Below are 26,559 nucleotides of genomic sequence, written 5' to 3' on the forward strand. Positions count from 1 at the left end.
TGGTAAACCCAGTTTTTTTGTTCTGAGATGGAGGACGATGCATCCGCTCTACTTTCTAAGAGCTTATTTTGCGAAACTCGATGCCTAGGTTCAGAGCTCAGTTATACCGAGTGCGGCCAGAAACGGGGGAGCGGATACATCGTCCTCCATATTTGAACAATGGAATGGTTTTATTGCTCTAAATGGCATCAGTCGTTAAAAAAGCAGGATGGGGGAACAACAATTGGGCTAAAAATGTAATACTGACGCCCTACACAGATCGCGGATGAGTCAGCCTAGAATTCCAAGGAGCTCCAATTTCACAATTGTATACAGACAATCTAATTCATACATGCTCAATGCGGCCCACGACAAATAACCGAACCACTCCAGTTGCCCACTAAAGATTATCAAATCACTTGAATGTCCCGTGGCACATTTCCAGATTATTCAGTGGCTCACGCTACATTTTCAGATAATTCAAGCTGCCAACGGCATATTTCCAAATCATTTGAGTGGCACGTGACAGTTCTCGGCCTCAATTCAGCAAATTACTCGAGGTGATCGCGACACGCTTCCAGGGGACTTCAGCGGCCCGCGACACATTTACAGTTCACTTAAGCGAACCGTGGCGTTTTTATAAATCACTTGAGTGGTTTTTAGCACATTTCTAGATGATTTCAGCGATTCGAAGAACATTTCCAAGATCACTTCAGGCTCTCAAATCACCCGAGTGGCTCAAGGCCTATACAGGGTGTCCTGTAAGTACTAATGCGGCCTTTATCTCATCAACCATCCGTCGTACAGTTATGATTCTAATTTAAAAAAATACTTAAAAGGTGTTAAAAAACTACCCCGCACCAGTTTTGGGAGTAAGAGTACAGTGTCACAAAATAGATAATCTAAATTTTTATACTGTCCCCTTGTCCTCTAACTTTCAATTAGAAAGTTGTTGCCCTGTTTCTTCTGTGGACAACAACAAAAAATTCCATCTTTCCAAGTGCAATATTCGCTGACATATTTGATTTCAAAAGCAGAGGAAAAAGGGAAAAACAGCACTAAGTAACGGACGACATTTTATTGTTTTTACCCTCATTTATGCTGTCCTTTTTCCAAACCTTTCTCTGATTTTTGTATTCAATATATGGTGATATTTTTCTCAGCCACTCAGTTGGGCATTTAGCCTATTGTTTGGGCATTGCGCCCCTTGTATTTGAATATCAATGACATAGGATTTTACCTCTAACGGTATTTCATCATTGGCTTGAGCCGCGTAGCGCTTGATGACATAAGCAGCCGCAACGGCAGGAGTGTTGATCGCTGCTTCATCCGTCACAATTAGACGGTACCCTCTGTTGTCCAGCTGCAAATATAGGTGAATTAGACATGAATACATAGATGGAGTTATAACAACAACAGTTTATGCTAGTCCAAATGTGCGAATCCTACCTCAAGCCAATTGAGCACCGGCCCGCAGTTTATCAGGCTTCCGGCCAGTTGCGAGAATCTCTCCAAGTATTCTTTCAACATTCTTCGAACCCCATCCTTGAAAGAAAAATGATATCATATATAACCAAAGGTTGTCTTAGGGTATCTTATATAAATGCGGTCTTAACTCTTTACGGGTCAGAGGTTTTTTTTCGGTATTTCGTTGGTACGCGGTTCATACTTTATAGCAAAATATGGAAATTTCTCGCAAAATAAGGAAAAATAACGGGGAAATTTGTCCCTTCGCAGTTTTTGCATAGCTTATTTTATAAGACAACAGCAATCATCACTAAAATCATGTTTAACATTCTCAAAACGCATTTTGTGCAGAATACAAAAACGAGACAACAGCAAATGTTATAATGGAGACAATAACACTAGTGTTAGGCGTATCCTGGATGTTGAACCCACGTAAAGGCGACACCCTGAGAACAAAGAGAAGCTGAAAAATATTGAATAATCATTCAAATTAAAAGACCACGAAAAACCCGTCCGAATCACATTTGCCTTTCAATTTCGTCACGAGTAGGACACACGATAAATACAATAGCCGTATACAAAATACACAATACATTATAAAGCAACACGATCCTCTGTCGAAGATTGAACGTAACTTTCTTGAAACCAATGACAACAAGAGCTTTCTTTCATCTTTGCTAATGGCCCGCGGCTCGATCCCCGCCACCACGACCGAAAGAAAATCCCATAAATCCTGAATAAAATCCTAAAAGTGAATTCAGTTTATCCAAACAAAAGGACGACCGAAAAGTGAAAAAAGTAAAATAAAAAAACCCGTCACGTTCCTTTTGACAAATGGCCGTGGAGAAGAGAGGATATGTCCTATCTAAGTTGCCTTTGATGGTACCACGACGGCGTACCGGAACCTGATGTAATCACGAAAATTTGGATCCCTTGTATTGTAAACGTACTCATACGCTGTTCCATTTAGATTAGATCGCGGGAGAAGGGAAGCACACCATGCTGTGACTCACGCGAGAGGTACCTACACACACACACACACACCAAACATTGGGGAGAGAATGGTTGGGAGGCGCATATGGTAAATGACTCTCTCGGCTGATTTGCATATTGCCTTTATGTGTAAAAAAGGATACGTATACGTACACGTTTCTTGGTAGTAAGGGGACGTGGAACGTAAATCATTTCTGTGGAGAAGGGGAACGTTGAAGGGGGTAATGAGATTAAAGAAAGAGTGCATTTCTTCATCGATCCTCGTGGCCATAAGAGAGCATTATGGACTTTTGATATCAATAAGGTAATGTCTGACTTTGTAACTTTCGTAATTTCAGAATTTAAAACCCATGATAATATCCACGGAGGTAGCGTGTAGGTATCTATAATGTCAATTGCAATGGTCCTCAAAGCCTTACATGTCTGACATTGGCCATGTGACTAGATTCAAAGCCAAAATAAATTATCTGTATGTCTAAATTCTTCTTTCCGAAGGCCAATGTTGAACGTCAAAGTTTAAAGGACGTCTACACACTACTCTGACGTGACGTGGGATCCCTGCCACGTCACAGTAGTTTGTAGTGGCCTTAAGCCTGGAAGTAACATTTTCGTTAGGTGCTACTGGAACATAAAGGCTGGTGCAGACGGAATTAAACCAGAAGTTTCGTATACACCTACGGTGCACTTTATGGGACGTCTACACCATCAGTGCTCAGGAAGAAACTGACTGAAAGTAAAGACTGGAGCTAAATTTGTGTCTTCGAGGGCTACCCTCATGTGAAAGCCGAAGAGGTCTGTTTGCCGACTTACTGAAACTTGTACTGTAGGTGTAAAGTCTAAACTAAACGTCTGGTTCAAATGCACCCGGAACACTGTCCCCCCCCCCCACCACCACCACCCCGCAAAGGGTTAGATTTCTACATGGGTGAGTGGGGGGGGGGGCATCTGTCCAGGGCCCCCTAATTTGAACATCTTATATTCATCTGGCACTATGCATGAGATACTGCATGACATACCACGTATAGAAATTTAGAATTCCATAATTCCTTATTCGATGACGTATGAGTATTTTTAGTAAAAAAATTTCAATTGCGCTTATGCACAGGAAGAACACCCATTTTTCATAATTTGGTTGTTGGATATATAATGAAACGCAATATAAAAATTCCAGTTGAATGTCGTGAAAATTCAGAAAGATATACGCGATATCGTGAGTTGTAAGAGAGCTGGGAGGCTGGCAGTACCTGGTTTATAAAAGACTAGCTATAATACCCGGCGTCGCCCGGGTTTTCTTCAATGAGGCTTTATGAACCACGTGATATCTCCCTCTTTCTTTGAGGGACATGCAAACCGTGTCTAAAGATAACCAATATGGCGACGTCCTCCGCGACTCATGAAATAAACAAATCTAAATTTAAAGAAACGTAGAAATGAATAGTCCCCTCCCCCTTTTTTTTTGATGGGTGCTAGGTATTTCGATTCCCTCCCCCTGAACTTCAAGTTATCCATCTCTGCCGGTTTCAGCTTCCAAAAATGCTTAATTATAGCTGTGAAATTTTTTCGATGCACTTTACGGGGCCCATAACTAATTTTAAAAACATCCTAAACTATGTGAATTTATGCAAATAAATATCAAAAGACAATAAGGAGACATTAATTTTCATGCTTGAGGAGATATAAATAAAAAGTTGAAATCAATGATATTGCATGGATATCCAACTCAAAAGTAGATCCGGCTAATTACTTCATACTTAATTTTCTGGGCTTCGTATCTCCAAGCGAATTCAATATTTCAAAAATCAATTTAATTTCATTCAATTTAATTTTTAAAATTATTGATGTGGCAGGAACCCCCCCCCCCACTAAATTTCCGTATTTATGCAGTTAAATCGAAAATTTTAGCACTGATTTCTATGAGGATCACCCTTTTCCTGACTTTCAAAGCGATGCTGATGATGATTATGACGTCTATTCAAAAAGCCTCATTACTGAGAGTATATTGAAAATGTGGCAAACCATTATAAAGGCATAAACTATTATACATATACTAACAGGATTAAAGAAGTGACAAACCGTTGTAAAGGCGTATACACGTCTGAAACGCATTGCTAGGGAACCACGGTAACCAAAGTAAACGTTCGGAAAGTGATTGTTGAGGCCCAAAAACTATTGTTGCCGGGCAGTTTTTTGCCCATTTGGGGCATTTGTCCTAGGCTGACGAAATTTTAAATTAGCCTATCGTTCAAGTCGGGTCCCATTTGGTATATATGCAAAATTTGGCGACGATCGATCTAAAATTGTAGATTTGTATAGAGAACATACACACACACAGACACACAGACACACAGAAAATCAATTTTATATATATAGAAGATAGATAGATTTTTCACACAAATTGGTATTTCGATAGTTTTCTGTCGTTTGATTATTTCATTCAGTTTCTTCATTTCGACACGATCCAATTGTATTATGTTCAAGCATTTCTCTTTGGCCGGTATTACACTATAAGAGTTTGATAAAATCCCTTTTATAAATCTCGAAAAATTCAACCAATAAAGCTCATAGGTTACATTCGAGCAAATTCAACTGATAATTTTATTGGTTGAATTTTTCAAGTTTTATAAAAGGACTTTTAGAAAACTTTGATAGTGTAATCCTTGCCTAAGGCCGGTATTACACTATAAAAGTTTGATAAAATCCATTTTATAAAACTTAAAAAATCTAACCAATAAGGTTATTGGTTACATTCTAGAAAATGTAATCGTTGATCTCATTGGCTGCATTTTTCAAGTTTTATAATAGGCTTTAGGCCGGTATTACACTATAAAAGTTTGATAAAAGATCTTTTAAAAAACTCGAAAAATCAACCAATATTAATATTGGTTACATTCGCTCAAATGTAACTGATTATCTTATCGGTTGCATTTTTCAAGTTTTATAAATGAACTTTTATGAAACTTTTATAGTGTAATCCCGGCCTTATATAGCATCAGATACGTCTTCGCTGATTCGCATAAAGGTGTGGGCTTATTTTTGAGATAATAATGAAATAATCAAAACAGCAATTTGTGGAGAAAGAAAAATCCCTTATCTTTTCCGGGTACTCTTAGCAAGTAACTTCGATATCATTTCGGAATTTGCACGACACTCAACTAGAATTTTTACATTAAATGCACCAAATATCTGGCAACCAAATTATGAAAAAATAAAATATATATTTAACTTCTGCGCATGCGCGATTAATAATCATTTACTAAAAATGCTCATATCTTATTGAATAATGAATTGTCACATTCTAAAGCCCTACACAGGGTGCCATGTGTGATGTCAATTTTTCTATGAATTTTTTCCACAAAAATTTGCTGGAAACTCCAAATGCTATAAGCAAAAGAAAATGTGATGTAAATTGGAACTTTTATGGAAAACAATTTATATCTTCGCGAATATACATGCTGTTCCCACGAAATTGTATACAAGTATCGCACGAAGTTGGTGCAATATGTTGTGAAAAAATTACAAATTATTTCTGTTTTTTTTTCTCACCCCAGGGTTGATCAAAAACCTTTTTTTTTTCCTAATTTCACATTTTGTCGATCACTTAAACGCACTCGTTACTAAATTTTCACTGGAAATTGTGAGAACAAGCATAGAGTTCACATGACCAAAATTTCAGAACGTCACACACATTCACATTTCCTACAGTGCCAAGCATTGTTTCTAGGAATTCGAGGACTTCCAAAAGGACGGGCATACTTTTAGCAATAAAGTGTATATCCATGCCCCCCCCCATCCTGGAGCAGGGCCCCTAGGCTGGGTTCTTTTGTGGGTCCCCCGGTCAGACTTCTTCACGGACCCTTCTATAGTTAATTTATAGCGTGAAAATGCAAAAAAATGATTAGAATTGTCCTGGGCTTCAAATTTAACAACTTATATTAGAGCCTTGTCAGACCCGCCCTTGTGGGGGCCCATGCCTCTGAAGCGTTAGTTATACAAACATATTTTCAACCATTGAGCGTTTAAAATAACGTGCCCATTTTTGATTGTCATTTATTTTCTAGAGACAATATATGTCTGAGCACCCAAGTGTCGTGGTAATAAGATGCTCGTCTACCACCGTGAAAGTTGCTGCCACGGTCCCGGGTTCGAACCCGAGGGAGAATATATACAAGATATTTTCCCTAACGAACTTGAAGCGACCACCGATACACATCGCCTTCATGTCCAACCCATCTCATTAATGGCAATAGCGATATGGCCAGAGTTGGAGTTTGGTAATGTAATATATATATATGTACTGAAATACACATTTTAATGTTTTATGCAATCTCCAGTTCTCTAAGATCTAAGGGAATTTCTCTCCCTTGAATATTCTTAGGGAAAATGGAAAAAGCAGCGTGTGAGGCCTTCCAACACCTTCTGAAGCAGACCAACACCTTCTGCTTTAGAAGGTGTGTTGGGCCAGCACCTCCTAGAAATAGAAGGCCTCCGCAGTCTGCTTGCGTCGTCAGTAAGTAGTCCATTTTCCCTAAGAATATTCAGGGAAAAAATTCCTGTTCGTGCCAGTATCATCGTTGTGCGATATCATCTAGATGCCCGAGTGGCATGGTGGTAAGATGCTCGTCTACCATCTCGAAGGTTGTTGTCAGGGTCCCGGGTTCGAACCTAAAGGAGGATATAGTTAAGATATTTCCCCTAACGAACTCGAGGAGACCAACGATAGACAGCTCCTTCACTTCCAACCCATCTCACTAATGGCAGTAAATTGCAATATAGCGAAATGGCCAGAGTTGGTGTTTGGTGAAGTAGTAGTATCATCGTTGTGAGGAAAAGAAATGATCGGAATTGGCGATTTCTATGCCCCCACATCCAATCACTATGCGGTTTTTGTGAGCCAATCAGGACTATTTTACGCCAAAATAAGAAGAAACGAAATAGGATGCTGTGTTTCAAAATGCGTCAAACTTGCTATGTAGTTCTGAATGACGTTTACGGCAAACACTGCAGAGACCTTCTATGACTAGGAGGTGCTGGTTGAGACAGTGTTTGTACGTCACGGCTCCTGGGGGAGTAGCTCGAGATATTGATTGTTTGTTCGTTCTTACCTAGGCTTTGAAATGGTTATTTTCTAATTGAAAATATCTACTGAACTATTCTAGGGAACCACGAATTGGGCAAGGGAGCAACGGGTGACAAAAAATTTGAGAAATATTGGGTAAAGGGGAACGTTTCAGAATGTGGAAGAGCTTTAATGAACTGCAACTACAAAAGTAGATTTCGATTTTTTTTTTTTTTGAGTTTGCAACTTACTACTGAATGTACTGTTGTTTTAATCATGTTTAGAGATTTTTGAACTGAAATATCTCGGCTAATATTGCACTTAAATTTTATATTAAATTACTTTTTTCTTCTCTTTTTTGAGCGGGGCTTGCAAAACATACAGGGGGAAAAACTTTACAATTGGAAAGTAAAGGAGGGGTGGGGGAACCAAAAATAAAATTTTGTATCTCAGTACATATGCGGATTCGGCTCCTAGTACAGGGCATGGCATATTCGAAATGGGGACGTTATTTGGATACTTCCATAATTGAAAGTATGTTTCTCTATCACCAGCGGTTGGAAAGACAAAGGGATAAGGATATATATGACTTTATACTTTGGTTAATTATGCCAGGGTTATATTTCCAACAACTATATTAGTGGTGTAGGTGTTGAAGGTAAATGGACATCTAGTGAGAGGAAAAGAAACAAATATGAATCGAATGATCACTAATAGAATTACACGATTTTAGATTTTATTCAATTAAAATCCAAATTTCATGTACCAAAAATGAATTTCTATATGAAATATGTATCTGAAAAAAACAAAAAAAAACTTTTAAATTTTCAAATAGTTAAAAAATGATATATAAGTTTTTCGTAGTTATACTTTTCCTGTGGGGACTGTACATCTTAAAGTTTTTCGAATGTGGGAGTGGTTAACTCTCACCTAACCGCTTGAAAATTCTTAACTGTATCCCGTTTTCACGACAAAGTGTTTTCAACCCCCCCCCCCCCCCTTCAAAGTATTGTGGAACTCCTGGCGGCCCTTAGAAGTGATTTGGAAAAACTATCAACAGAAATATATGACTTTGAAGTTTCGAACATTTATCGCAAATGTATGAGGGTGTAGTTCACAAAATTCAAAATTGTAAAGATTCTGTGTAATTGTCAACATAGGATGTCAACAAATAAACTTATTATTTATTATGAATAAAAAATAAATAAAATGGTTGTTCTCATTCTGTTTGTGTACAATCCGCTGAAAACGGCACGTTTCGAGCCAATGAAAACTTGCCAACACAGTGGTCAGTTGCAAAATCATTTATTTTACACCTCTGTGTGTGTGTGTGGTTTCTTTATTTAATTACTGACTGGATTAAGGAACTGACAAGCCATTGTAAAGGCATATGAAAGTCTGGTAACCAAAGTAAACATTCCGAAAGTGATTGTTGAGGCTCAAAAACCATTATTGCTCGACAGTTTTTTGCCCATCTCTGACAAACTTTTAAAATAGCCTATCGTTCAAGTCGGGAACCGTTTGGATGTATGCAAAATATGGCGACGATCGATCTAAAATTGTGGATTTGTATAGAGCACATACACGCACACAGAAAATCAATTTTATACATACAGATTTAATATCTCGATAAATATTGCATTTAAAAATATTGTGTCTTTAGCAAATGACTTACCAGAGTAGGATTTCACATTTCACAATAATTATAACTTTTATCTCACGAAGACTGAAAGAAAATTTAATTTCTTCATTTTTTTTTCTATATATTTTTTATCCCTTAATTAATGTATTCGCGCTAAATGAATTTTGAGATTCTAAATAACTATTTTTGGCTTGTCAACCGGGCCGCGTTGCTTATAAGGACGGCCCTGACTTGGCGGACACCCTGTATGCAACTAAACACCACGTGCCAGTATGTGCCAGGGACCGAGAATAGCCTTCTTCTTGGACATCGAATGAATAATTATTAGTAGCTGGTAGGCTCATTCGAGATCGACTAAAATCTGAAAATTCACTTACCAGGAATTGATATCCAATCGCCATCCATTCTGGATAACAAACTCAGGGATAAGAATAATAATCTACCATGGGGATACGGGGGGGGGGGGGGCACAACTATACGTATTTCTTGGTAACAGCTATTGGGAAATTGTTAGGGGTTTGCACTGCAACAGAGAGTCGAGTTGAGCACGATACACACGCACTGGACACAGGTTCGTTCCCTTGTGTTTGTATGAGAAAGAGATGGCGACGGATTTTTCCGTCCGGGATCGGGAAAACGCGTTGTTGGTGAGGGAGGTAAGGACATCTATGGGCATACATACATTAAACTCAAAATGATCTAGGGAGGATAGGAGAGGCTCCGCGATGGGATTTTATGAGGGGAGGAATACAAGCGGGAGAATTGCCAAAGGATGCGGGGGTGGCCACGCTTGCCGATGGGTGACGTTGTCACAGGGGGAATAAAAAACTTACACGCGCGTGGACGTGGGAGTCCAGTGACGTCATCTTCGATTCATTCATGAGAAGGGTTTCGTGCGATCTCCCCAAGTTTTTTTTTCGATGTTTTTCAATATTATGGGCTTCATGTTCAACATTTCCGCAGAAAGGAATTTCCGTCGAGAAGATGGTTGATGTTTTAGTGGGAAATGGATTTGTTACTTGCGTTTTGAAATCATTCGAAAATCGGGCCACGTGAGTGTGGTGAGTGACCATACGAGTGAGAGTGTGTAGGTGAGCGAGTGATGAGTCTTTCATACGAGAAGTCATTCAGTCGCTCGCTCTGTCAATAACTCACCGTCTCACTTGGTCACTCATGCGGTCGCTGATTCGCTCAATCGCTCACTCAGTCGGTAACTCACCTACTCACTCCATCACTCAATCGCATTGTTACTCGGTCATTCACATTGTCACTCATCTGATCACTCACATCGTCACCGAATTGCTCAATCATCCAGTTATTCGTTCGTTTGCCCATTCACTGGATCACTCATACTGTCACTCAATCACTCACTCTTCCACTCACTTGGCCACTCTTACGGTCACTCACTCATATGGTCACTCATTCACTCGATCACTCCTACGGTCACTCACCCACTAATTTGGGCCCCATCCGGGGGCAAAACGGCGGGGCTGTTTCCGTAAACCGGACTCAGATTCTCAGACTATAGACATTCTCCAAGTGATTCTTAGACCACGTACATTCTGTGGGCGATTCCTAGAACACGGACATTCCGTAGGCTATTGTTTTTCCAACCTGTAGTCCGCTGGCCCTCAGGGATCAGTAAATATTTTTGGGAGAGGGTTCGAGGGATCATCTTAATTTACTTCCATTGCAAAAGTGGCAAATTTAATGGCACCTTGCTCCAAGGTATCCGTGATACTGAAATGGTTTGAAAACACTGCTGTAGGAGAAGCGCAATTCCTAGACCATGGACATTCTCCAAGTTATTCTTGGATCATGAACATTTTCCTGTCGATTTCTGTGTCATAGACATTTTCCAGATAATTCCAAGACCAGGGATCTTTTTCTGGTGATTCCTAGACCAGAGACAATCTCCAGATAATTTCCAGACCTGAGATATACCCCTTGGAATTCCTGGGACATGGGCGTTCTCCAAGTGATTACTGGACCACCACGGACATTCTCCAAATTAATTCTACACCATTATCATTTTCAAAATGATTTCTAGGCCATGCACAGTTACCCAGGTAGTTCAAAGCAATGGGATCTCAGAGACCATGTTCCGGATTCCTAGGCCATGTAATCTCTGAGACTATTTCCGGATTTTCTGCCACTGATTCTCTCTGAGATCATTTCCCAATTTTTTACCACTGATTCTTTGAGACCAGATTCCTAGATCACAGTTTTGCAGGTAATTCCTAGAACCACGTATGCTGACTTCGAGTAATAAATGTTAACTTCCACGTCACTTTTGACTTGATTTGTATAATGTGGAATTCCGGTTTTTTATGCTTCGTACTTTTTTTTAATGAAAACAAGAAGTTAACCATGACATCTTAGAGGGGAAGGAAGTGATTATACCCCGTATAAACGGGATGCATGGTCTATGCGCTTGTAAAAAACGTCGCCAAACTCTAAATTAAACAATGTAACCCTAAGTAAGGACAATATTATTGAAAAGTCAGAAACTTTCAAACATTTTTTGCCTATTTGAATATTTACAAGTTTGTTTTTTTATTTTTTTACGTACCTAGAACATGCATTTTATTTAATAATCAATTTTATAGCCATTAAATTTGAATATTAATTCAATGATATCAAAACTAAATAAATTTTATGAGTCACATTCTGTTCAAATTTATTTATTTTCCTTTCACTAGATGGCGGCATATCTTCATAAAATCTATTCAGGATGTTTAAGGGCCCTTTCACACGGAGCGGATGCGGGTCCGGAAGAAGTTTTAACAATTGGAATATACTGCGCCTTTCAGACGAGCCGAAAAATCTCCGCACCTAGGAAATGTTCATGCGGGTCCGGACGTCGTCCGCATGTGTCAAAACCTAAGTGCGGGCTCCGCATCCGCACATAGAAGTTTTGACAATAGGTTTATTCGCGGCTATTCAGACGATGCGGATGCGGAGCGAATTCGTCCGCATCTTTGGCTACTTTTTGAAGGTGATTTTGCACGGAATTTTTTTAATTATTTGCCATAAATACCCTTAAAAACACCATATGATGGTCCCTGCTCATTAATATAATGTACCTACATACGTGTATCCCTTCGTTTCCTTCTGAGATTGAGATATAGCAACTTCAACTGCCTTTTGTCCATATTTCACAATTTTATACAATAAAACCTGCCAACAACGGCCACTGACGGGACCAAAATTATAAGCCGTTCTGTTCATTACGAATATTTAATTGACTAAATACTTTAATAACTTTTAAATTTAATTTAAAAATTTTAATTTTTAAATTTTTAAAATTATTTAAAAATATAAATATCTGAAATATTATTTTAAATATTTGTTATTTTTTTAAATTTTTAATCTGTTAATTTTTTTAAATTTTAAAAACAACTTTTATTAAACAACGTTATCCACGTACGGTGTTCACTCAGGGCCGGATTAAGACGTTTGAAGACCCTAGCGCTTGAATATTTTTGGTGGTTCCCTCAATACCTACAAGTATATTTTACTCAATATTTAGTCTATAAACTTAAAAAAATGAAATTTTATATTTCAGAAGTGACTAATCTAAGGATGGGATTTCACTCTAAAAGGTTTATGAAAGTTATTTTATAAAACTTGAAAAAAGCAACTAATAAATTGCAAGTGCAACCGATAAATTTATTAGTTGCTTTTTTAAAATAATTATTATAAAATTTTTATAGTGTAATCCGTACTTGAGGCCGGGATTATACTATAAAGTTTTGTAAAAGATCTTTTATAAAAGTTGAAAAATTCAACCAATAGGCGCATCGGTTGCATTCAAGCAAATGCAACCGGTGATTTTAATGGTTGAATTTTTCACGTTTTATCAAAGAGCTTTTACAAAACTTTTATAGTGTAATCCCGGCCTAAGACAGAATCGTGATGTGAATATTTCTAAGCACAGACATTTTGAAAGTCCCAACCCCTCCTTTTTTTTATACTTGCAAATTCTTTGATATTTGCTGAATTTTTTTTTTTTTTTTTGGAACATCGAATGTTTTGGATATTTTCGGATTGGATTTTTCGAACATTGGATGTTTTTGGAATTTTCTTTCATATTTTTCCGAAAAGACAGATTTTTTTTCAAAATTTTTTGAAAATATTTTAAGATATTTTCTCCCATCGACTACTTGTGAGGATCGGAATGGAGGCATCTTTAGGCTCAATGATAAAAACCACCAAAGAATGCCTCTAGGCTGCCTATGGGCACTGAATCAGGGGTGAAGGAGAAAAATAATTACAAAAATTGCGAAAAAACAGTTTTTATGCACGAATTTCGAACTAAAGATGCGGGCGATTCGTCCGCATCTTCAGTGCTCGTTTGAAAGGGTATGCGGACCCGCATCCGCATCCGCTCCGTGTGAAAGGGGCCTAAGTCGTACCCTTATACAGAGAGCAGTGGTTTTTTACCGGGGGTGCGGGAGTGTATTTTTGCGGGGTGCGAGAAAGAAAAAGAATTACATGTTGACTGATTATTTAGAAAAATTTAAATTATGATAAAATTAATAAATTTAAATTATAATAAAATTAATTAATTTAAATTATGATAAAATTAATTAATTTAAATTATAAAATTAATTAATTTAAATTATGATAAAATTAATTAATTTAAATTATATGATAATTCTTCAAATAAATATGAATCGCACTGAAATTTTGACACCTCAGTTTAGCTCTCGTTTGCAGGAAATATGACACGCGAAATTTGCATTGCTAAGATTTCGTTGTCAACTAGAGACTGTGCTTGTTTTCTGTTCCGATTGAAAAACAATACCATTAATAATCAAATCACCCTAGATCCGCCTACCTCGGCTTTATTCGCAGCTGAAGATGTTTCTACCTCGGCTTCATTTACCACCGAAAAACGAAAGACGTTTGCATTCGCAGCTGAAGAACTGAAAATGCCTGTCTCCACTCACAGTGAAAGAGCTGATGATGTCTGAATTCGCTCCATTCGTAGCTGAAGATATCTCCCTTTGCTTCATTTGCAGCTGAAGATACCTGCTTCGGCTTCATTCGCAGTTAAAGATGTCTGTCTTCGCTCTATTCTCAACTGAGCATGTCTGCCTTAACTCCCTTCGCAGCTGAAGTTGTCTGTTTTCACTCCATTCGAATCTGAAGATGTCCGACTCCGCTTCATTCACGGCAGAAGATGACTGCTTTCGCTCGGGCATGGATCTAATGTGGGGAAATAGGAACGATTGCCCCTCCCAAGAGCCGAATGATGTGGAAAAATTTGTCTGTCCCGTAAAATACGGGATGAACCACAGAACTCACACGATTCGTCCCTCCCAACTCATCGTCTTGGATCCGCGCCTGGAACACGGATATTGCTTCAAGGGTTCTGTAGATTCTAGTTTCAAGGATACATAGAGAACATAAAAATTATTTCATGGGACTAAAAAGGGAATATAGCACACAAATGCTGTTTTGGTCTATTAAGCCATTATCTGGAATTAAGAACAGAACCAGACTCTTGTAGGCAGCGGCAGACTTCCAAAATGGTGACACAAGCATTCGTAATGACAGAGGATTTAACCACCGGTGTCCCTGAAAATTAAGACAGTAAATCCTCTGGACTTATGCCAAATTTTCAAAATTCTATTCCCTTTTTTTTTTTTTGGTGGAGATGAGCTTACGTGATGGCCATCTGTATGTGAGCGACTCACTTATAATCTTCCCTATGTGGAAGAGATTCCAGGCATCGAAGAGGCTGATGCTCAACAGCTGATCTCCACGTTACTGTTAATAGAATTTCAAGGGACAAATAAAAAACGGGACACGTGACACAAACGTTAAGAACTTGACGAAGACAAAAAAAAATACAACAATTCGTCAGCTAACAAAAAAATTTAGAAGAGGGGGACATTCATCCATCGGTTCCGACACTGAAAACAAAAGCTGAGTGTGTAGCTGAGGTATCTATTAATAAGCATGGAGGGAGAGGGACGATTCAGCTACTCCTGTCGGTGTGTGTGTGTATAGTGGATGGAACAGCAGTAGCGACATCACTTTTTGCTGCTTATCTGAGCGGTGAGTCACGACGCTAACGACAAGAAGAATGGCAGGGAGGCTGTGCTGCTGGATACTGATGATGATGACAGGCACACACACACTGTCGTCGACGCTGGAGGCAGGTAAATGAGTCACGTGACATATCTCTACGGGGTACACACACACTTGAGAACTGATTGCTTGTAGCAGAGATTTGCTTCTTTTTTTGGCTCCCTCCCCTGATGAGTGTAGAATCTGTCAACCCCAAAGACCCGAGTTTTGATAATCATTTTAAAACTGGTTCGATTGGTCGTAAACAGGTCACGTGACTCAGAATAGCTTTTGATCCTGCGTAATTATACAATGCAAGGTGTCTCCAAAATAAATGTAGACATTTCCAGGAAGATAAGGTGTCCAAAGACAAGCCAGAATCATGAGCTAGTGTACAGAGAGGACAACAAATGAGGAACAGCACAGGAAAAAGTGTTTCCATTGCCAAAGAGGCGTGTGTGCGGAAATTCCACCAACAACAATTCATCGCCACGCAATTCACACGGCTCTCAAAATTCACCGCCACGCAGTTCACCGACACGACAAACAATTCATAGACAAATTATACATAGTGAGTGAGTCACTCATTAATGACGCTCTGTCACATTTCTGCTATCACTGTATATTTGTTGATATCGATCGCAAATTTCTTCACTGAATGTACTTAGAAGCAAAAGTGCAATTCTTTATAAATTGTTACCGGTTATTTAAGGTATTTTTTTTTTTCAAATAACTATGTCTGTATTGCAGACATCTTACGGAGTTTAGCATAACTCAATTTACGAAGACGCGCAGTTGAATGCGCAAGCGAAACATGCAATTCCGCTTTTCTTTCAGTTTTATTTCATTAAAAAATCAAATGACATCAATCAAACGCAGACTTGCGCAAGTCGGACCAAATCAGAAATAGAGGATTTAGGATAAAGGAGGAAAAAAAAAAAATATATAATAGAGTACGAGCAAACCCTGTCAGGAAAATAATGAAATGAATTTAAAAAAACAAACTAGATTACATATTCGCGTACGCCATCTGTAATTCATTTCAAGTAGTAGAACGATATGGAATTTTTTGTAAAGATAAAATGTTAAGGTCGCACACTTTTCCTTGTATCGATAAAATGTAAGCCACAGACCCCCCTGTATTAATATAGTGAACGTCGTGGATCCCTCGAATGGATGAAACGAAGTACGTGAATTCCTTGTGTAGATAAAACAAAGGTCGTGGACCTTTTCTATCGATAAAATGAGGGATACGGACCTCTTCACAGAAAAACATTCGATTCACTTACACACTATAAGTATGAGTTGTTTTCTCAACATCATCCTTGGAAAACCCCTGAGATACAGCGTCCACGTGGAATGCCCCTTACAGCCAGGATCATTTAAAAAAAGCCATATTGGAATGATCTTTGAACCTTCACTCGTATATCGGGGTGCCGTAGATGAGAGTTTAACAGCTCGTACTCTCTTCATCGTCGCTCTGCCAATTAAATGCAGTTGGGCATTGACGCCATGGTTGGTACAAGAGAATAGGGAATGATGACAATTTAAGACTCCTCTCACACCATGTGATGAAAAATTTCGAAATGTAGCTGGAAGTACCCCGGGAATTAACAGCCACCTCTCTCCACAGGAACTGATAGATATCATATATTGATGATAATTGATGCTAACTAATTATACGTGATAATATGACGGAATATGAATAAATGATAATAAACTCACCATACGGTGAGTAAGGTTATGGAGATGCAATTACTGCTATATGGATATGATAATGCAGATAAAAATAATAATGGTGAATAATACTCAACTTTAGGTTAAATAGGGGAATATAATATGTGTAAGAGTCATGAAGTATTTATAATGACATATGCAGTACATCAATTCTGACAGTACAAGAATGGACAGAATCAGCCATCTAATACAAGTACACGTCAGAATATTGGATCTGGACATCTCGAGAAAATTTTTAGGCTTTTTAAGTCTAAAAGTATCAATGCTATTATAATTGGTGCTTTCGCAAAGATGTTCATAGTCAGAGATTGCGTAGAGAATCTAAGCAGTTTCTGGAGAGCCTTTCGGCATAATCCATGATTATTATAATCTTGGTATTCCTATTTCTGATGAACCGGAGGGACCTGGCAAAACTTCTAAGTGTTACGTTTCGGAAACGTTCTAGAGCAATAATATTAGGATTTCTAGCATGTATCCAGGCAGGAGCTGCGTAAAGTAATGTAGGGTAGTGTACACACTAGGCAGTGACCAAGCCGCATGACTTCAAAGGATAATAATTATGAGTGATTGGGAATTTCCGGGCAATATAAAACCCCTTTCGACCATTGGACTCGTTGGTTTTTACCGTTGGCCATTATTTATGGCCAGCGGTAAAAACCTCTAGCAGTCCTATTGCATTGATTTAGTATAACTTCTCAGAAATGAACGGAATATTTTACACATGCGTGGCGAATATCAGCGGCTAATCAGTGAAGCACCTACTGTATACAGAAAATAGCGTGTTTTGAATCGGTCATCAAGGTTCAACATAACTACGTGTGATAACTCTAATACTGTTTTCTTTGCAAAAACGCAGTGAATTACGTTGCGAGAGTTTTCGTTTGTCCAAATGATAGGTTCACAAATCTAAATTTTTGTTAAAAAATAGAGAAAAGTTTAAGTTTTAGAGTAGAAAAATCGCGATCAAAGTTTTGAAATTTATCGAGTTACACAATTTAACACAAGCATCTATCGTGACTATACCGAAAAGTGTTTCGAAGTTATTAAAAAAGTGTTGCGTCGATGTCAGCACAAATAAATTTAATGAAAACTTATTTTTGTACACACTTTGCGAAATTTAGTCTATAAAATTGGATATTAAGACGTTTCGTTTGACTTGCGATCAATTGAATTTTCTAATGAGACAGAGGGGGTGGGGGCACCGAATTGAAGAAAACATTGAGGGGGCTGAAAGTTGTCATTTGTCCCGTATATACGGGCTGAAACCCTTATGCAGAAGAGGGAGTGGTACTTTGCATTGTATATTAATTAATCATTGGGGGTCAGCCCCCAATATTAATTGGGGAAATTATTGGGGTGCTCAAACAGCCTCAGTATCCGGCACCTAAGCAAAGAGAATGTTTACTGCAGTTGCTGATGAAACGCTCTGCTTATGTTATGACTTCTGCACGTTATTAATACATTACCGAAAAAAAGGTTTTACATCACTCCTAAGATAATAATGGATTCAATTCATTAAAATGGTTTTAACTAATTAAAGTGATTTAAATTATTTAATCAATTAATTAAAATGGTTGAAATTAAATAATTTTAAGGGTTTAAATTAATTAATCAATTAAAGGGGTTTTAATTAATTAATCATAATTATCTCGCAATTAAAATGTAATTGGCTGTTTATCAATTATTATCTTATGAACGAGTAAGCTATTCTAGACCGGGCCGTACGTAGACTCAGAGAGAGAACCAGTGATGTAGGGCATACGATCAATTTATACAAAATGACTGTTGTGTTGATAGAACGGGCCGCAGCACGCCTGGAAATTTTGCTATGAGCCACCTCTGGCTAGTTCGGTTTTTTTAATTACTTCAGAATAATGATAGGCGAACGAAAGACGTTTATTGAAAATTACAGCAAGGTATTTATATGTATATCAAACGGATGAATATAATGTTTCCTCGCACATTTATAAATGCATTAGGGGGAAGCTCAATTTTATATTGCAATAAGGATACCACACACACAGCATATCCGAGATTGGTACTGTAATTGCAATATAAATAGTAAAAGAAAAATTATATAGATCAATTAAATTTTTTTTACCTCGTCCAACGTCGGCTGTTGCACAGCATCCGTTATGTCCACCAGGCCGCTGAACTTCCGCTCGAAGACGCATTTGTGGAGCTGATGATCCAGCATCTGGAAGTTGTCCAGGGACCTCTTAACGTCCCAGCTACGGCCGTTGCTGTTGACCCTCGCGCAGAACCACATTTCGTTGCTCGTCGAATCGTTCAAGGGAGCTTTGGATGTCGGTTCCGGTGTTTCTTCACACAGAGACACCTACCGAAAATGAACGAAATGTATATAAGAATGGTAAATTAAATAGTTTTTGCAAAGAAATTGGTAAAATTCGATGCATAATAAAGCATTCAAATCGAACGCAATGGTCGGCTGAACTTGATTATCTGTCCCTTACGTCCTTTGGAACTGTGCCGCGGGTCACTGAAGTGATCTGAAAATGTGCCGGGAGCAATCAAGTCATGTGTGAACGTGCTGTGGGCCACTTGAGGGGTGTGGAACAGCACTGCGGGACACTTAATTGCTCTAAAACTGTGTCACGCAACGTTTAAGTGATCTGTTAATATGTCGTGGGTCACCTAAGTGATTTGTAAATGCGCCGCGGGTAGCATAAGTGATCTTTCAATCTGCCGCGGGCCACTTGAGTGATGTCGAACTGTACCACGGGAGATTTAATTGATCTGTAGATGTGCCGAGGATCACAGAAGTGATCTGAAAATGTTTCACGCAGGCCGCTCAAGTGCTCTGGCACTGTGCCGGGCATCACTCAAGTGGTTGGACCCACGGGTGAAAATCAAGTGAAAGAAGAGCCACGCCAGGTCATTGAGGGGGTTGCGACAGCACCCTGCCCGAACACCCCTAAGGGCAGCAATAATAACAGTCCAAAAATAATTCCAACTGATTTTTTTCATCTAACCCACTTTGCTTCTTGGTTTTCATGATCTAACAACATATAGCCTATACCAATCGTTCTCAACCTGGGGCCATATGGCCCTTTTGTGGTCCTGGGATATTGTAAGAGGACCACGGGTGAAAATCAAGTGGCAGGAGAGCAAAAACGGTGGTTATGGGTACCACAAAGGCGTGTAAAGGATTAGAGCATTTTAGTGTGAAATATGTGGTGGGAAAAAAAATCCGAATACTCTTCAGAGCCTATAGAACCCGGATCATCTTAATGCATGGGCTCATACGGGCATGACCCGGGGCACCTAATACCCATTGGAGACTTGGGCCTACATCAGGATATCTAATACCGCACATGATTTCCGCAATTAAGTATAAAAACATGCAAGTTGTAACTTTCTTCTAAATGTCAGGCTACAGAACATCACTTTTCCCGAGGACTCGTGATGTTGAGACTGCCCTGCATTCCGCCCCCCCCCCCCTCCCAAGAGGAAAGAAGATCGACGAACGCGGATCCGGGGGTGACATATCACGAAGCGCGATTTATTATGTAGATAGACTGGATCGACCCGTTTACGGGACAGACCATTTTTCAAATATAATTCGGCTTTTAGGAGAAATGACTACTAAAACACACATGCACCTCATTTACATTCCTCTGCGGAACTTCTAACGAATAGGAACATGCTGTTGAATCGTGCGTGTACGCATTGTGAACCTGACGCGAAGTTTGTTTCTGTGTAATGCTACTAATCATCAATTTTTCTATCAGTTAAGTGTAATTATTGAATAATTGTATCGTTGTAGGCCTGTTGTTCTCTGTGGCGAGGCTGTGACGAGAATCTCCAGATAGGAGAAATAACTGCCTCTATCGCCCCTACAAGGGTGGGGCTGACTAGGCCGGGGGAAATTCTCATCAATTTTTTGCTTTTCACGCTATAAATTTATCATGGAAGGGAGGGCCCGTGGAAAGTCTGACAGAGGGGCCCCCCCGTAAATGATCCCAGCCTAGATACCCTGCTCCAGGATGTGAGGGTCATGCTGCTCCCTATTACCCAAGAACCCGGAGATCAGCCTTATTTATAAAATTTTTATTCGTATTTAGTGTTGAGACTAAATTCAATTCAATGAGTAGAAAAGCTCCTCTCTCTTGGGTGAGGTGTTCTGGATGAGCCGGGGGTCCACAAGAAGAAAATATGGTCGAGGAGGAGGGGGCCCATGGGCAAATTGACTGAATAAAAATTGACTAATGGGAAATATTGAGATGTTTTGATGATGATTTAAGATGTTTTTGAAATTTATGCATACACATATATTTTTTTTAACTTGAAAAATTCATAAAATTTTAACGAATTGTCAAATATGCAAGTTCGAGGTTTATTTTACTAGCACATGTCGGGTGAACATTTCAACAAAATTCAAGAATTTTTGGCGCTCTGCAGGTTTTTATTCTTACGGATGAGCTAAAAAACAGCAATCTGAAATAAGCACGTTTAAAATTTTTCCTGTTCCATGCATTTACCCTACAATTATGATTAATTTTTTTCTTTCATTTCGGAAGAATTACTTCCTTCGTCAATTCTGTGGGGAATTATTTGTTTCGTCAATATTCTGGAATTACCGTCGAATCCCGTTATGACGAACTCCAAGAGAAAGGAGAAATCACTTCGTTTTAACGAAATTTCGTTAATAAGGACTTCCACACAGGTTTTTGCAATGTTCCCATGTAAACTTATCTGGGAGGGGATTAGAAAAGTGTTCGTTGAAACGAATTTTTTTTCGCTATAACGGTATTCGTTATAACGGGTTTCGACTGTATTCCTTTCATCAATTCCGGAATTATTTCGTTCGTCAATTCTGGGGACTTAATTGTTTCATCAATTCTGAAACTATTTCTTTAAATAATTATTATTCTTTTCATCCCTTCCGGAATTATTTCGTTCATCAATTTTGGGGAATTATTTCGTTCATCAATTTTGGGGAATTATTTCTTTCATCAATTTTGGGGAATTATTTCTTTCATCAATTTTGGGGAATTATTTCTTTCATAAATTCTGGGCAATTATTTCTTTCATCAATTTTGGGGAATTATTTCTTTCATCAATTCTGGGCAATTATTTATTTTATCGATTCTGGGCAATTATCTCTTTTTCATCAGTTCTGAGCAATTATCTCTTTTTCATCAATTCTGAGCAATTATTTCTTTCATCAATTCTGGGGACTTAGTTGTTTCATCAATTCTGGAACTATTTCTTTCAATTCTGGAAAAATTTCTTTCATCAATTCCGGAAAAACTTCTTTCATCAATTCCGGAAAAATTTCTTTCATCAATTCCGGAAAAATTTCTTTCATCAATTCTCGGGAATTATTTCGTTCATCAATTCTCGGGAATTATTTCGTTCATCAATTCTCGGGAATTATTTCGTTCATCAATTCTCGGGAATTATTTCGTTCATCAATTCTGTATTATTCAATTATTCCATCAATTCTGTATTATTCAATTATTCCATCAATTCTGTATTATTCAATTATTCCATCAATTCTGTATTATTCAATTATTCCATCAATTCTGTATTATTCAATTATTCCATCAATTCTGTATTATTCAATTATTCCATCAATTCTGTATTATTCAATTATTCCATCAATTCTGTATTATTCAATTATTCCATCAATTCTGTATTATTCAATTATTCCATCAATTCTGTATTATTCAATTATTCCATCAATTCTGTATTATTCAATTATTCCATCAATTCTGTATTATTCAATTATTCCATCAATTCTGTATTATTCAATTATTCCATCAATTCTGTATTATTCAATTATTCCATCAATTCTGTATTATTCAATTATTCCATCAATTCTGTATTATTCAATTATTCCATCAATTCTGTGTGATAATTTCGTTCAATTCTGGAATTATTTTTTTGATGCAACATTTCCATGAGTTCTGGAATTATTTCTCCCAGTAATTCTGAATTTTTACCGATTGCCAAAAAAAAACGCATTTGATTAGCAATTGAATGAAATATTATTTCAGATCCATTTTTTAAAAAGAAAAATCGACTTGAGGGGTCACGACACCACTTGAACTACTACTCAGTACACGCACCTAAACACCCTTCAAAAATGTTTAAAGTCGATCATAATTACCTAAAGGTGACGATAGTCCATTGAATGCACATAACCTGTCATATCCAAAAAGCGAAACAAAAAACAAATACAAAATCCACGTTTTTCGAGAGTCACGACACCACGACAAAAGCCATCTCACGCAGCGTCTACACCTGGCGAAATGGGAGCAAATGCTTCAGACTAAGAATGAAAGTAAGCAGTAACAGAGCATGTGTGCGCGTCCCTGGCACATTCTATTCCAAGAAAGTATTAAAAAAGAGCGAAAGTCCTCTATGTTTCCCCCCCCCCTCATATCACGGGGAAGAGATAGATGATGGTTACAGTGCTCAGTGAGTGGAATGGGAAAGCAAAAAAACTTAAACGCCCCGAGCGAAAAGACACGAGCGTACAACGTTTGTAGAGGCTCGGTAATAAGTTCCCTGTGCGTTAACATGTCACCCAGCACGAGACGGAAACCCTATTCGAAAGTATATTCACCAAATACTTTCTCTCGAAAAGGGAGGGGGCGGGGGGAAATGTCACGATGATAACAGTTATTATTATCATGCTTGAGAGGTTTTTTTTATTCACGAATTAGTCGAATAACAATGGTTTTGAGAGCTTTTTTTTTTTTAACTTTTAACATCCCAGGGGCTACGGGTGTGTGAACATTACTAGATGGTTAGAATAGCAGTGTGAATGCGTCCAGCCACGTAATGTTTGTTGATAATTCACTCATTGAAAGTATCAACGACCGGCCGAGTAGTATAGGCTGGTTCGACTCTGGACCACAATCAACATTAGGGTAAATTATTTCGCGTTTTGATATTCTATAAATTCCTCATCCGACTCCAGTTGTTTTACAATACGTGAACAATAACAAAGAATAACCATAGATGAATGTTTAAAAATTTAACATCATCTCTTCTTTCACTATGAGCATCATGTAGAGCAGCGGTTCTCAACCGGTGATCCGCGGAGCCCTAGGGGCTACGCGGCAGCTCGATGAAAAAAAAAAACACTAAATTTGAAGAACAAAATTATAAATATTTTAAATAATAAAAATAAATCAGTAACTTTGATGAATAAATAAAAAAATTAAAAATAAGGCCTACGGAGCTCCGCCATAGAAATTGTAGATCAGAAAGGGCTCCGCGTGTCAAAAAAGTTTGAGAACCGCTGATGTAGAGCATAGTTTCCCAACCTTTTTTTTGTCCCAACGCCCCCTTCTTCAGAAATTTTTATTTTTCCCATCGCCCCCCAACGCAATCTAACCCATAGAATCCTATATTATATCCGTAGCTTCTACCGCCCCATCCTGGAACATTCCATCGCCCCCCAGGAGCCCACGTTGGGAATCAGTAACGTAGAGAAAAAGGCTATAAATACTTCTTGGAACTTAATGTGTGTACTCGAAGTTTTGACGGAAGAGTCTACTTGCTTCCCGCCTATACTACTCGGCCGTACAGTTAAATTATGTACCACGGACGCGTTAGCGTCGGACGTTTCATCCCTGGGACGTTCCGCCCCTGGCACTCTTCGCTCCTTCCGGACGTTTCGCCCCTGATATTTCGCCACCCTCGTTTCACTCCGGACCGGACCAAGTGAGTGGATGGATGAGAGTGACTGTATTAGTGAGTGAGTGAGTAAATGACCGTGAGAGAGAGTGAGTGAGTGAATAACCAAGTGAGTGACCATATGAGTGGTTAAATGAGGGGTCGTATGAGTGATCAGATGAGTTACCGAGTGAGTGAGTGAATGGCCGTACGAGTGCGTGAGTGACCATATGAGTGATTAAATGAGGGGTCGTATGAGTGATTAGAGGAGTACCCCTATGAGTAACCGAGTGAGTGAATGACAGTATGAGCGACCAAGTGAGTGAGTGATTGACCGTATTAGTGACCAAGTGAATGGGTGAGTGGCCATATGAGTGATTAAGTGAGTGACCATATGAGTGAGTAAGTGAATGACCATATGAGTGAATAAGTGAATGACAGTATGAGTGATCGAGTGAATGACCGTATGAGCGACAAAGTGAGTGGCTGACTGACCTTATAAGTGATCGAGTGAATGACCGTATGAGCGACCAAGTGAGTGGCTGACTGACCGTATAAGTGATCAAGTGAATGAGTGAGTGCATCTTTCATAAATTCCCTTACTCAATCGCTCGCTCCATCAGTCGATAACTTGCCCTCTCACTAGGTCACTCAATCGCATACACATTCAGTCATTAATCCGATAAAAAATGAAACCAATTTGGCTCCAATTCACTATTTTCAGATCAGAAACAGAAACGAGGGAGGCAGGTTTGGTCGAAACATTTCCGCAAAGTATCGCCAAAGTCAGTTTCCAGTCCGCTAACAGAGCCAAATGGTTCATTTTTTGAATGGTCGATCTAAACCAGGGGTCCACAGACCCCTTAGAAATCCTTGGAGACGTTTCAAGGTGGTCCGTGAGATTGTTGGTGAACAAACTTACTATTTTTATTTTATCGTAATATACTGATATTCCATGAAGAGATGGCCTCCAACTGATTGAGAGAGGATGTCCCTCGCATCTGTCTCATCGACCCGAAAGGTCTGTGAAGCACGAGCAAAAAGTTAAGAACCTTGACGCTTAATAAAATGCATTATGACAGGAGTTCTTAACCTTTTGCTTCCGTACCCCTTGGACCAATAAAATGGAAGCCATGGGGCCCCTTCAACCTGATGGCCACAGAATATTTCCAGCATTTAATATAAAAATAGAGAGTTAATCATTTTTTCTTGTGCAAGCGCATGGACCCCTGACACCAGCGTGGACTACCGGTTAGGAACCTACGTACTATAATAAAAATTGCAAGATCTGGAAGCACATGAAAATGAATACTGTTAAATATTATCCTGAAACTTATCATGTGAAGAGCGCCATCTAGTAACGGTATTCAAATAACCAAAAATTCTCAACTTTAGGTACATTTTATCACAAGTTTGCCAGGATATGGTGGATTTTAATGTCAATAATAACCAGATTTATTTGGTGAACAAAAACTTAGATCACACACATAATGCTGAGGCTGTACTCAGCGAGGATCCTTGTAAGCTAATTTATGAGAAACTTTGGTTCTATTTGTTAATAACCGCCTCAGCATTACTGATGCGAAATTATAAGGTACGTGTTGCGTTCCAAGTCATACCAATTCGCGAATCGACCGAGAATTCCCACTAAAGTCCGATTTTCAGAAATGTTTCAGGCTTTGACCGGGGAATAGGCTGTTGATCCCTAGTCGAAGTTCGATGTGCTGACGTGAGACAGTCCATTGGGCGCCATGTATATTTTTTTTATAATCGCCAACGGGTAAATACATCGTTACATGTAGCAGCTGTATTGGAAGCGCCACTTTTAGCCTGGTGGTTAAAAATTGAATTTTTTTTTTTATTTCACGAATTTCTCTCCCATGGTCTTAATTACTACGTGTGTGTCCTAAAAATTTGGCTGCATTCAGATAAGCAGTTTTTTGAGGAAAAA

The 26,559-nt window shown here is 38.7% G+C and overlaps 1 protein-coding gene across 6 annotated transcripts in view; it reads right to left on the minus strand.

Annotated features, from left to right (window-relative positions):
• Positions 1 to 26,559, minus strand: part of LOC149081365 (uncharacterized) — a 138,934-nt gene that overhangs the window by 24,684 nt on the left and 87,691 nt on the right. For 5 of the 6 annotated variants that reach the window (XM_089238176.1, XM_089238177.1, XM_089238175.1 and 2 more), the window contains 3 exons: positions 19,057 to 19,293; positions 1,429 to 1,524; positions 1,220 to 1,342 (listed from right to left, as the gene is read on the minus strand). In XM_089238176.1, the coding sequence (XP_089094302.1) occupies positions 1,220 to 1,342; positions 1,429 to 1,524; positions 19,057 to 19,293 (456 nt within the window). Of the gene's footprint in view, positions 1 to 1,219; positions 1,343 to 1,428; positions 1,525 to 19,056; positions 19,294 to 23,091; positions 23,252 to 26,559 lie in introns of those variants that run through there. The other variant, XM_089238182.1, reaches the window with a different exon arrangement.

Source organism: Pholcus phalangioides, unplaced genomic scaffold, assembly GCF_987345545.1.
Source record: "Pholcus phalangioides strain wild (caught in Gottingen) unplaced genomic scaffold, Ppha-v1.0 ptg000010l_1, whole genome shotgun sequence".
NCBI classification, from domain to species: Eukaryota; Metazoa; Arthropoda; class Arachnida; order Araneae; family Pholcidae; genus Pholcus; species Pholcus phalangioides.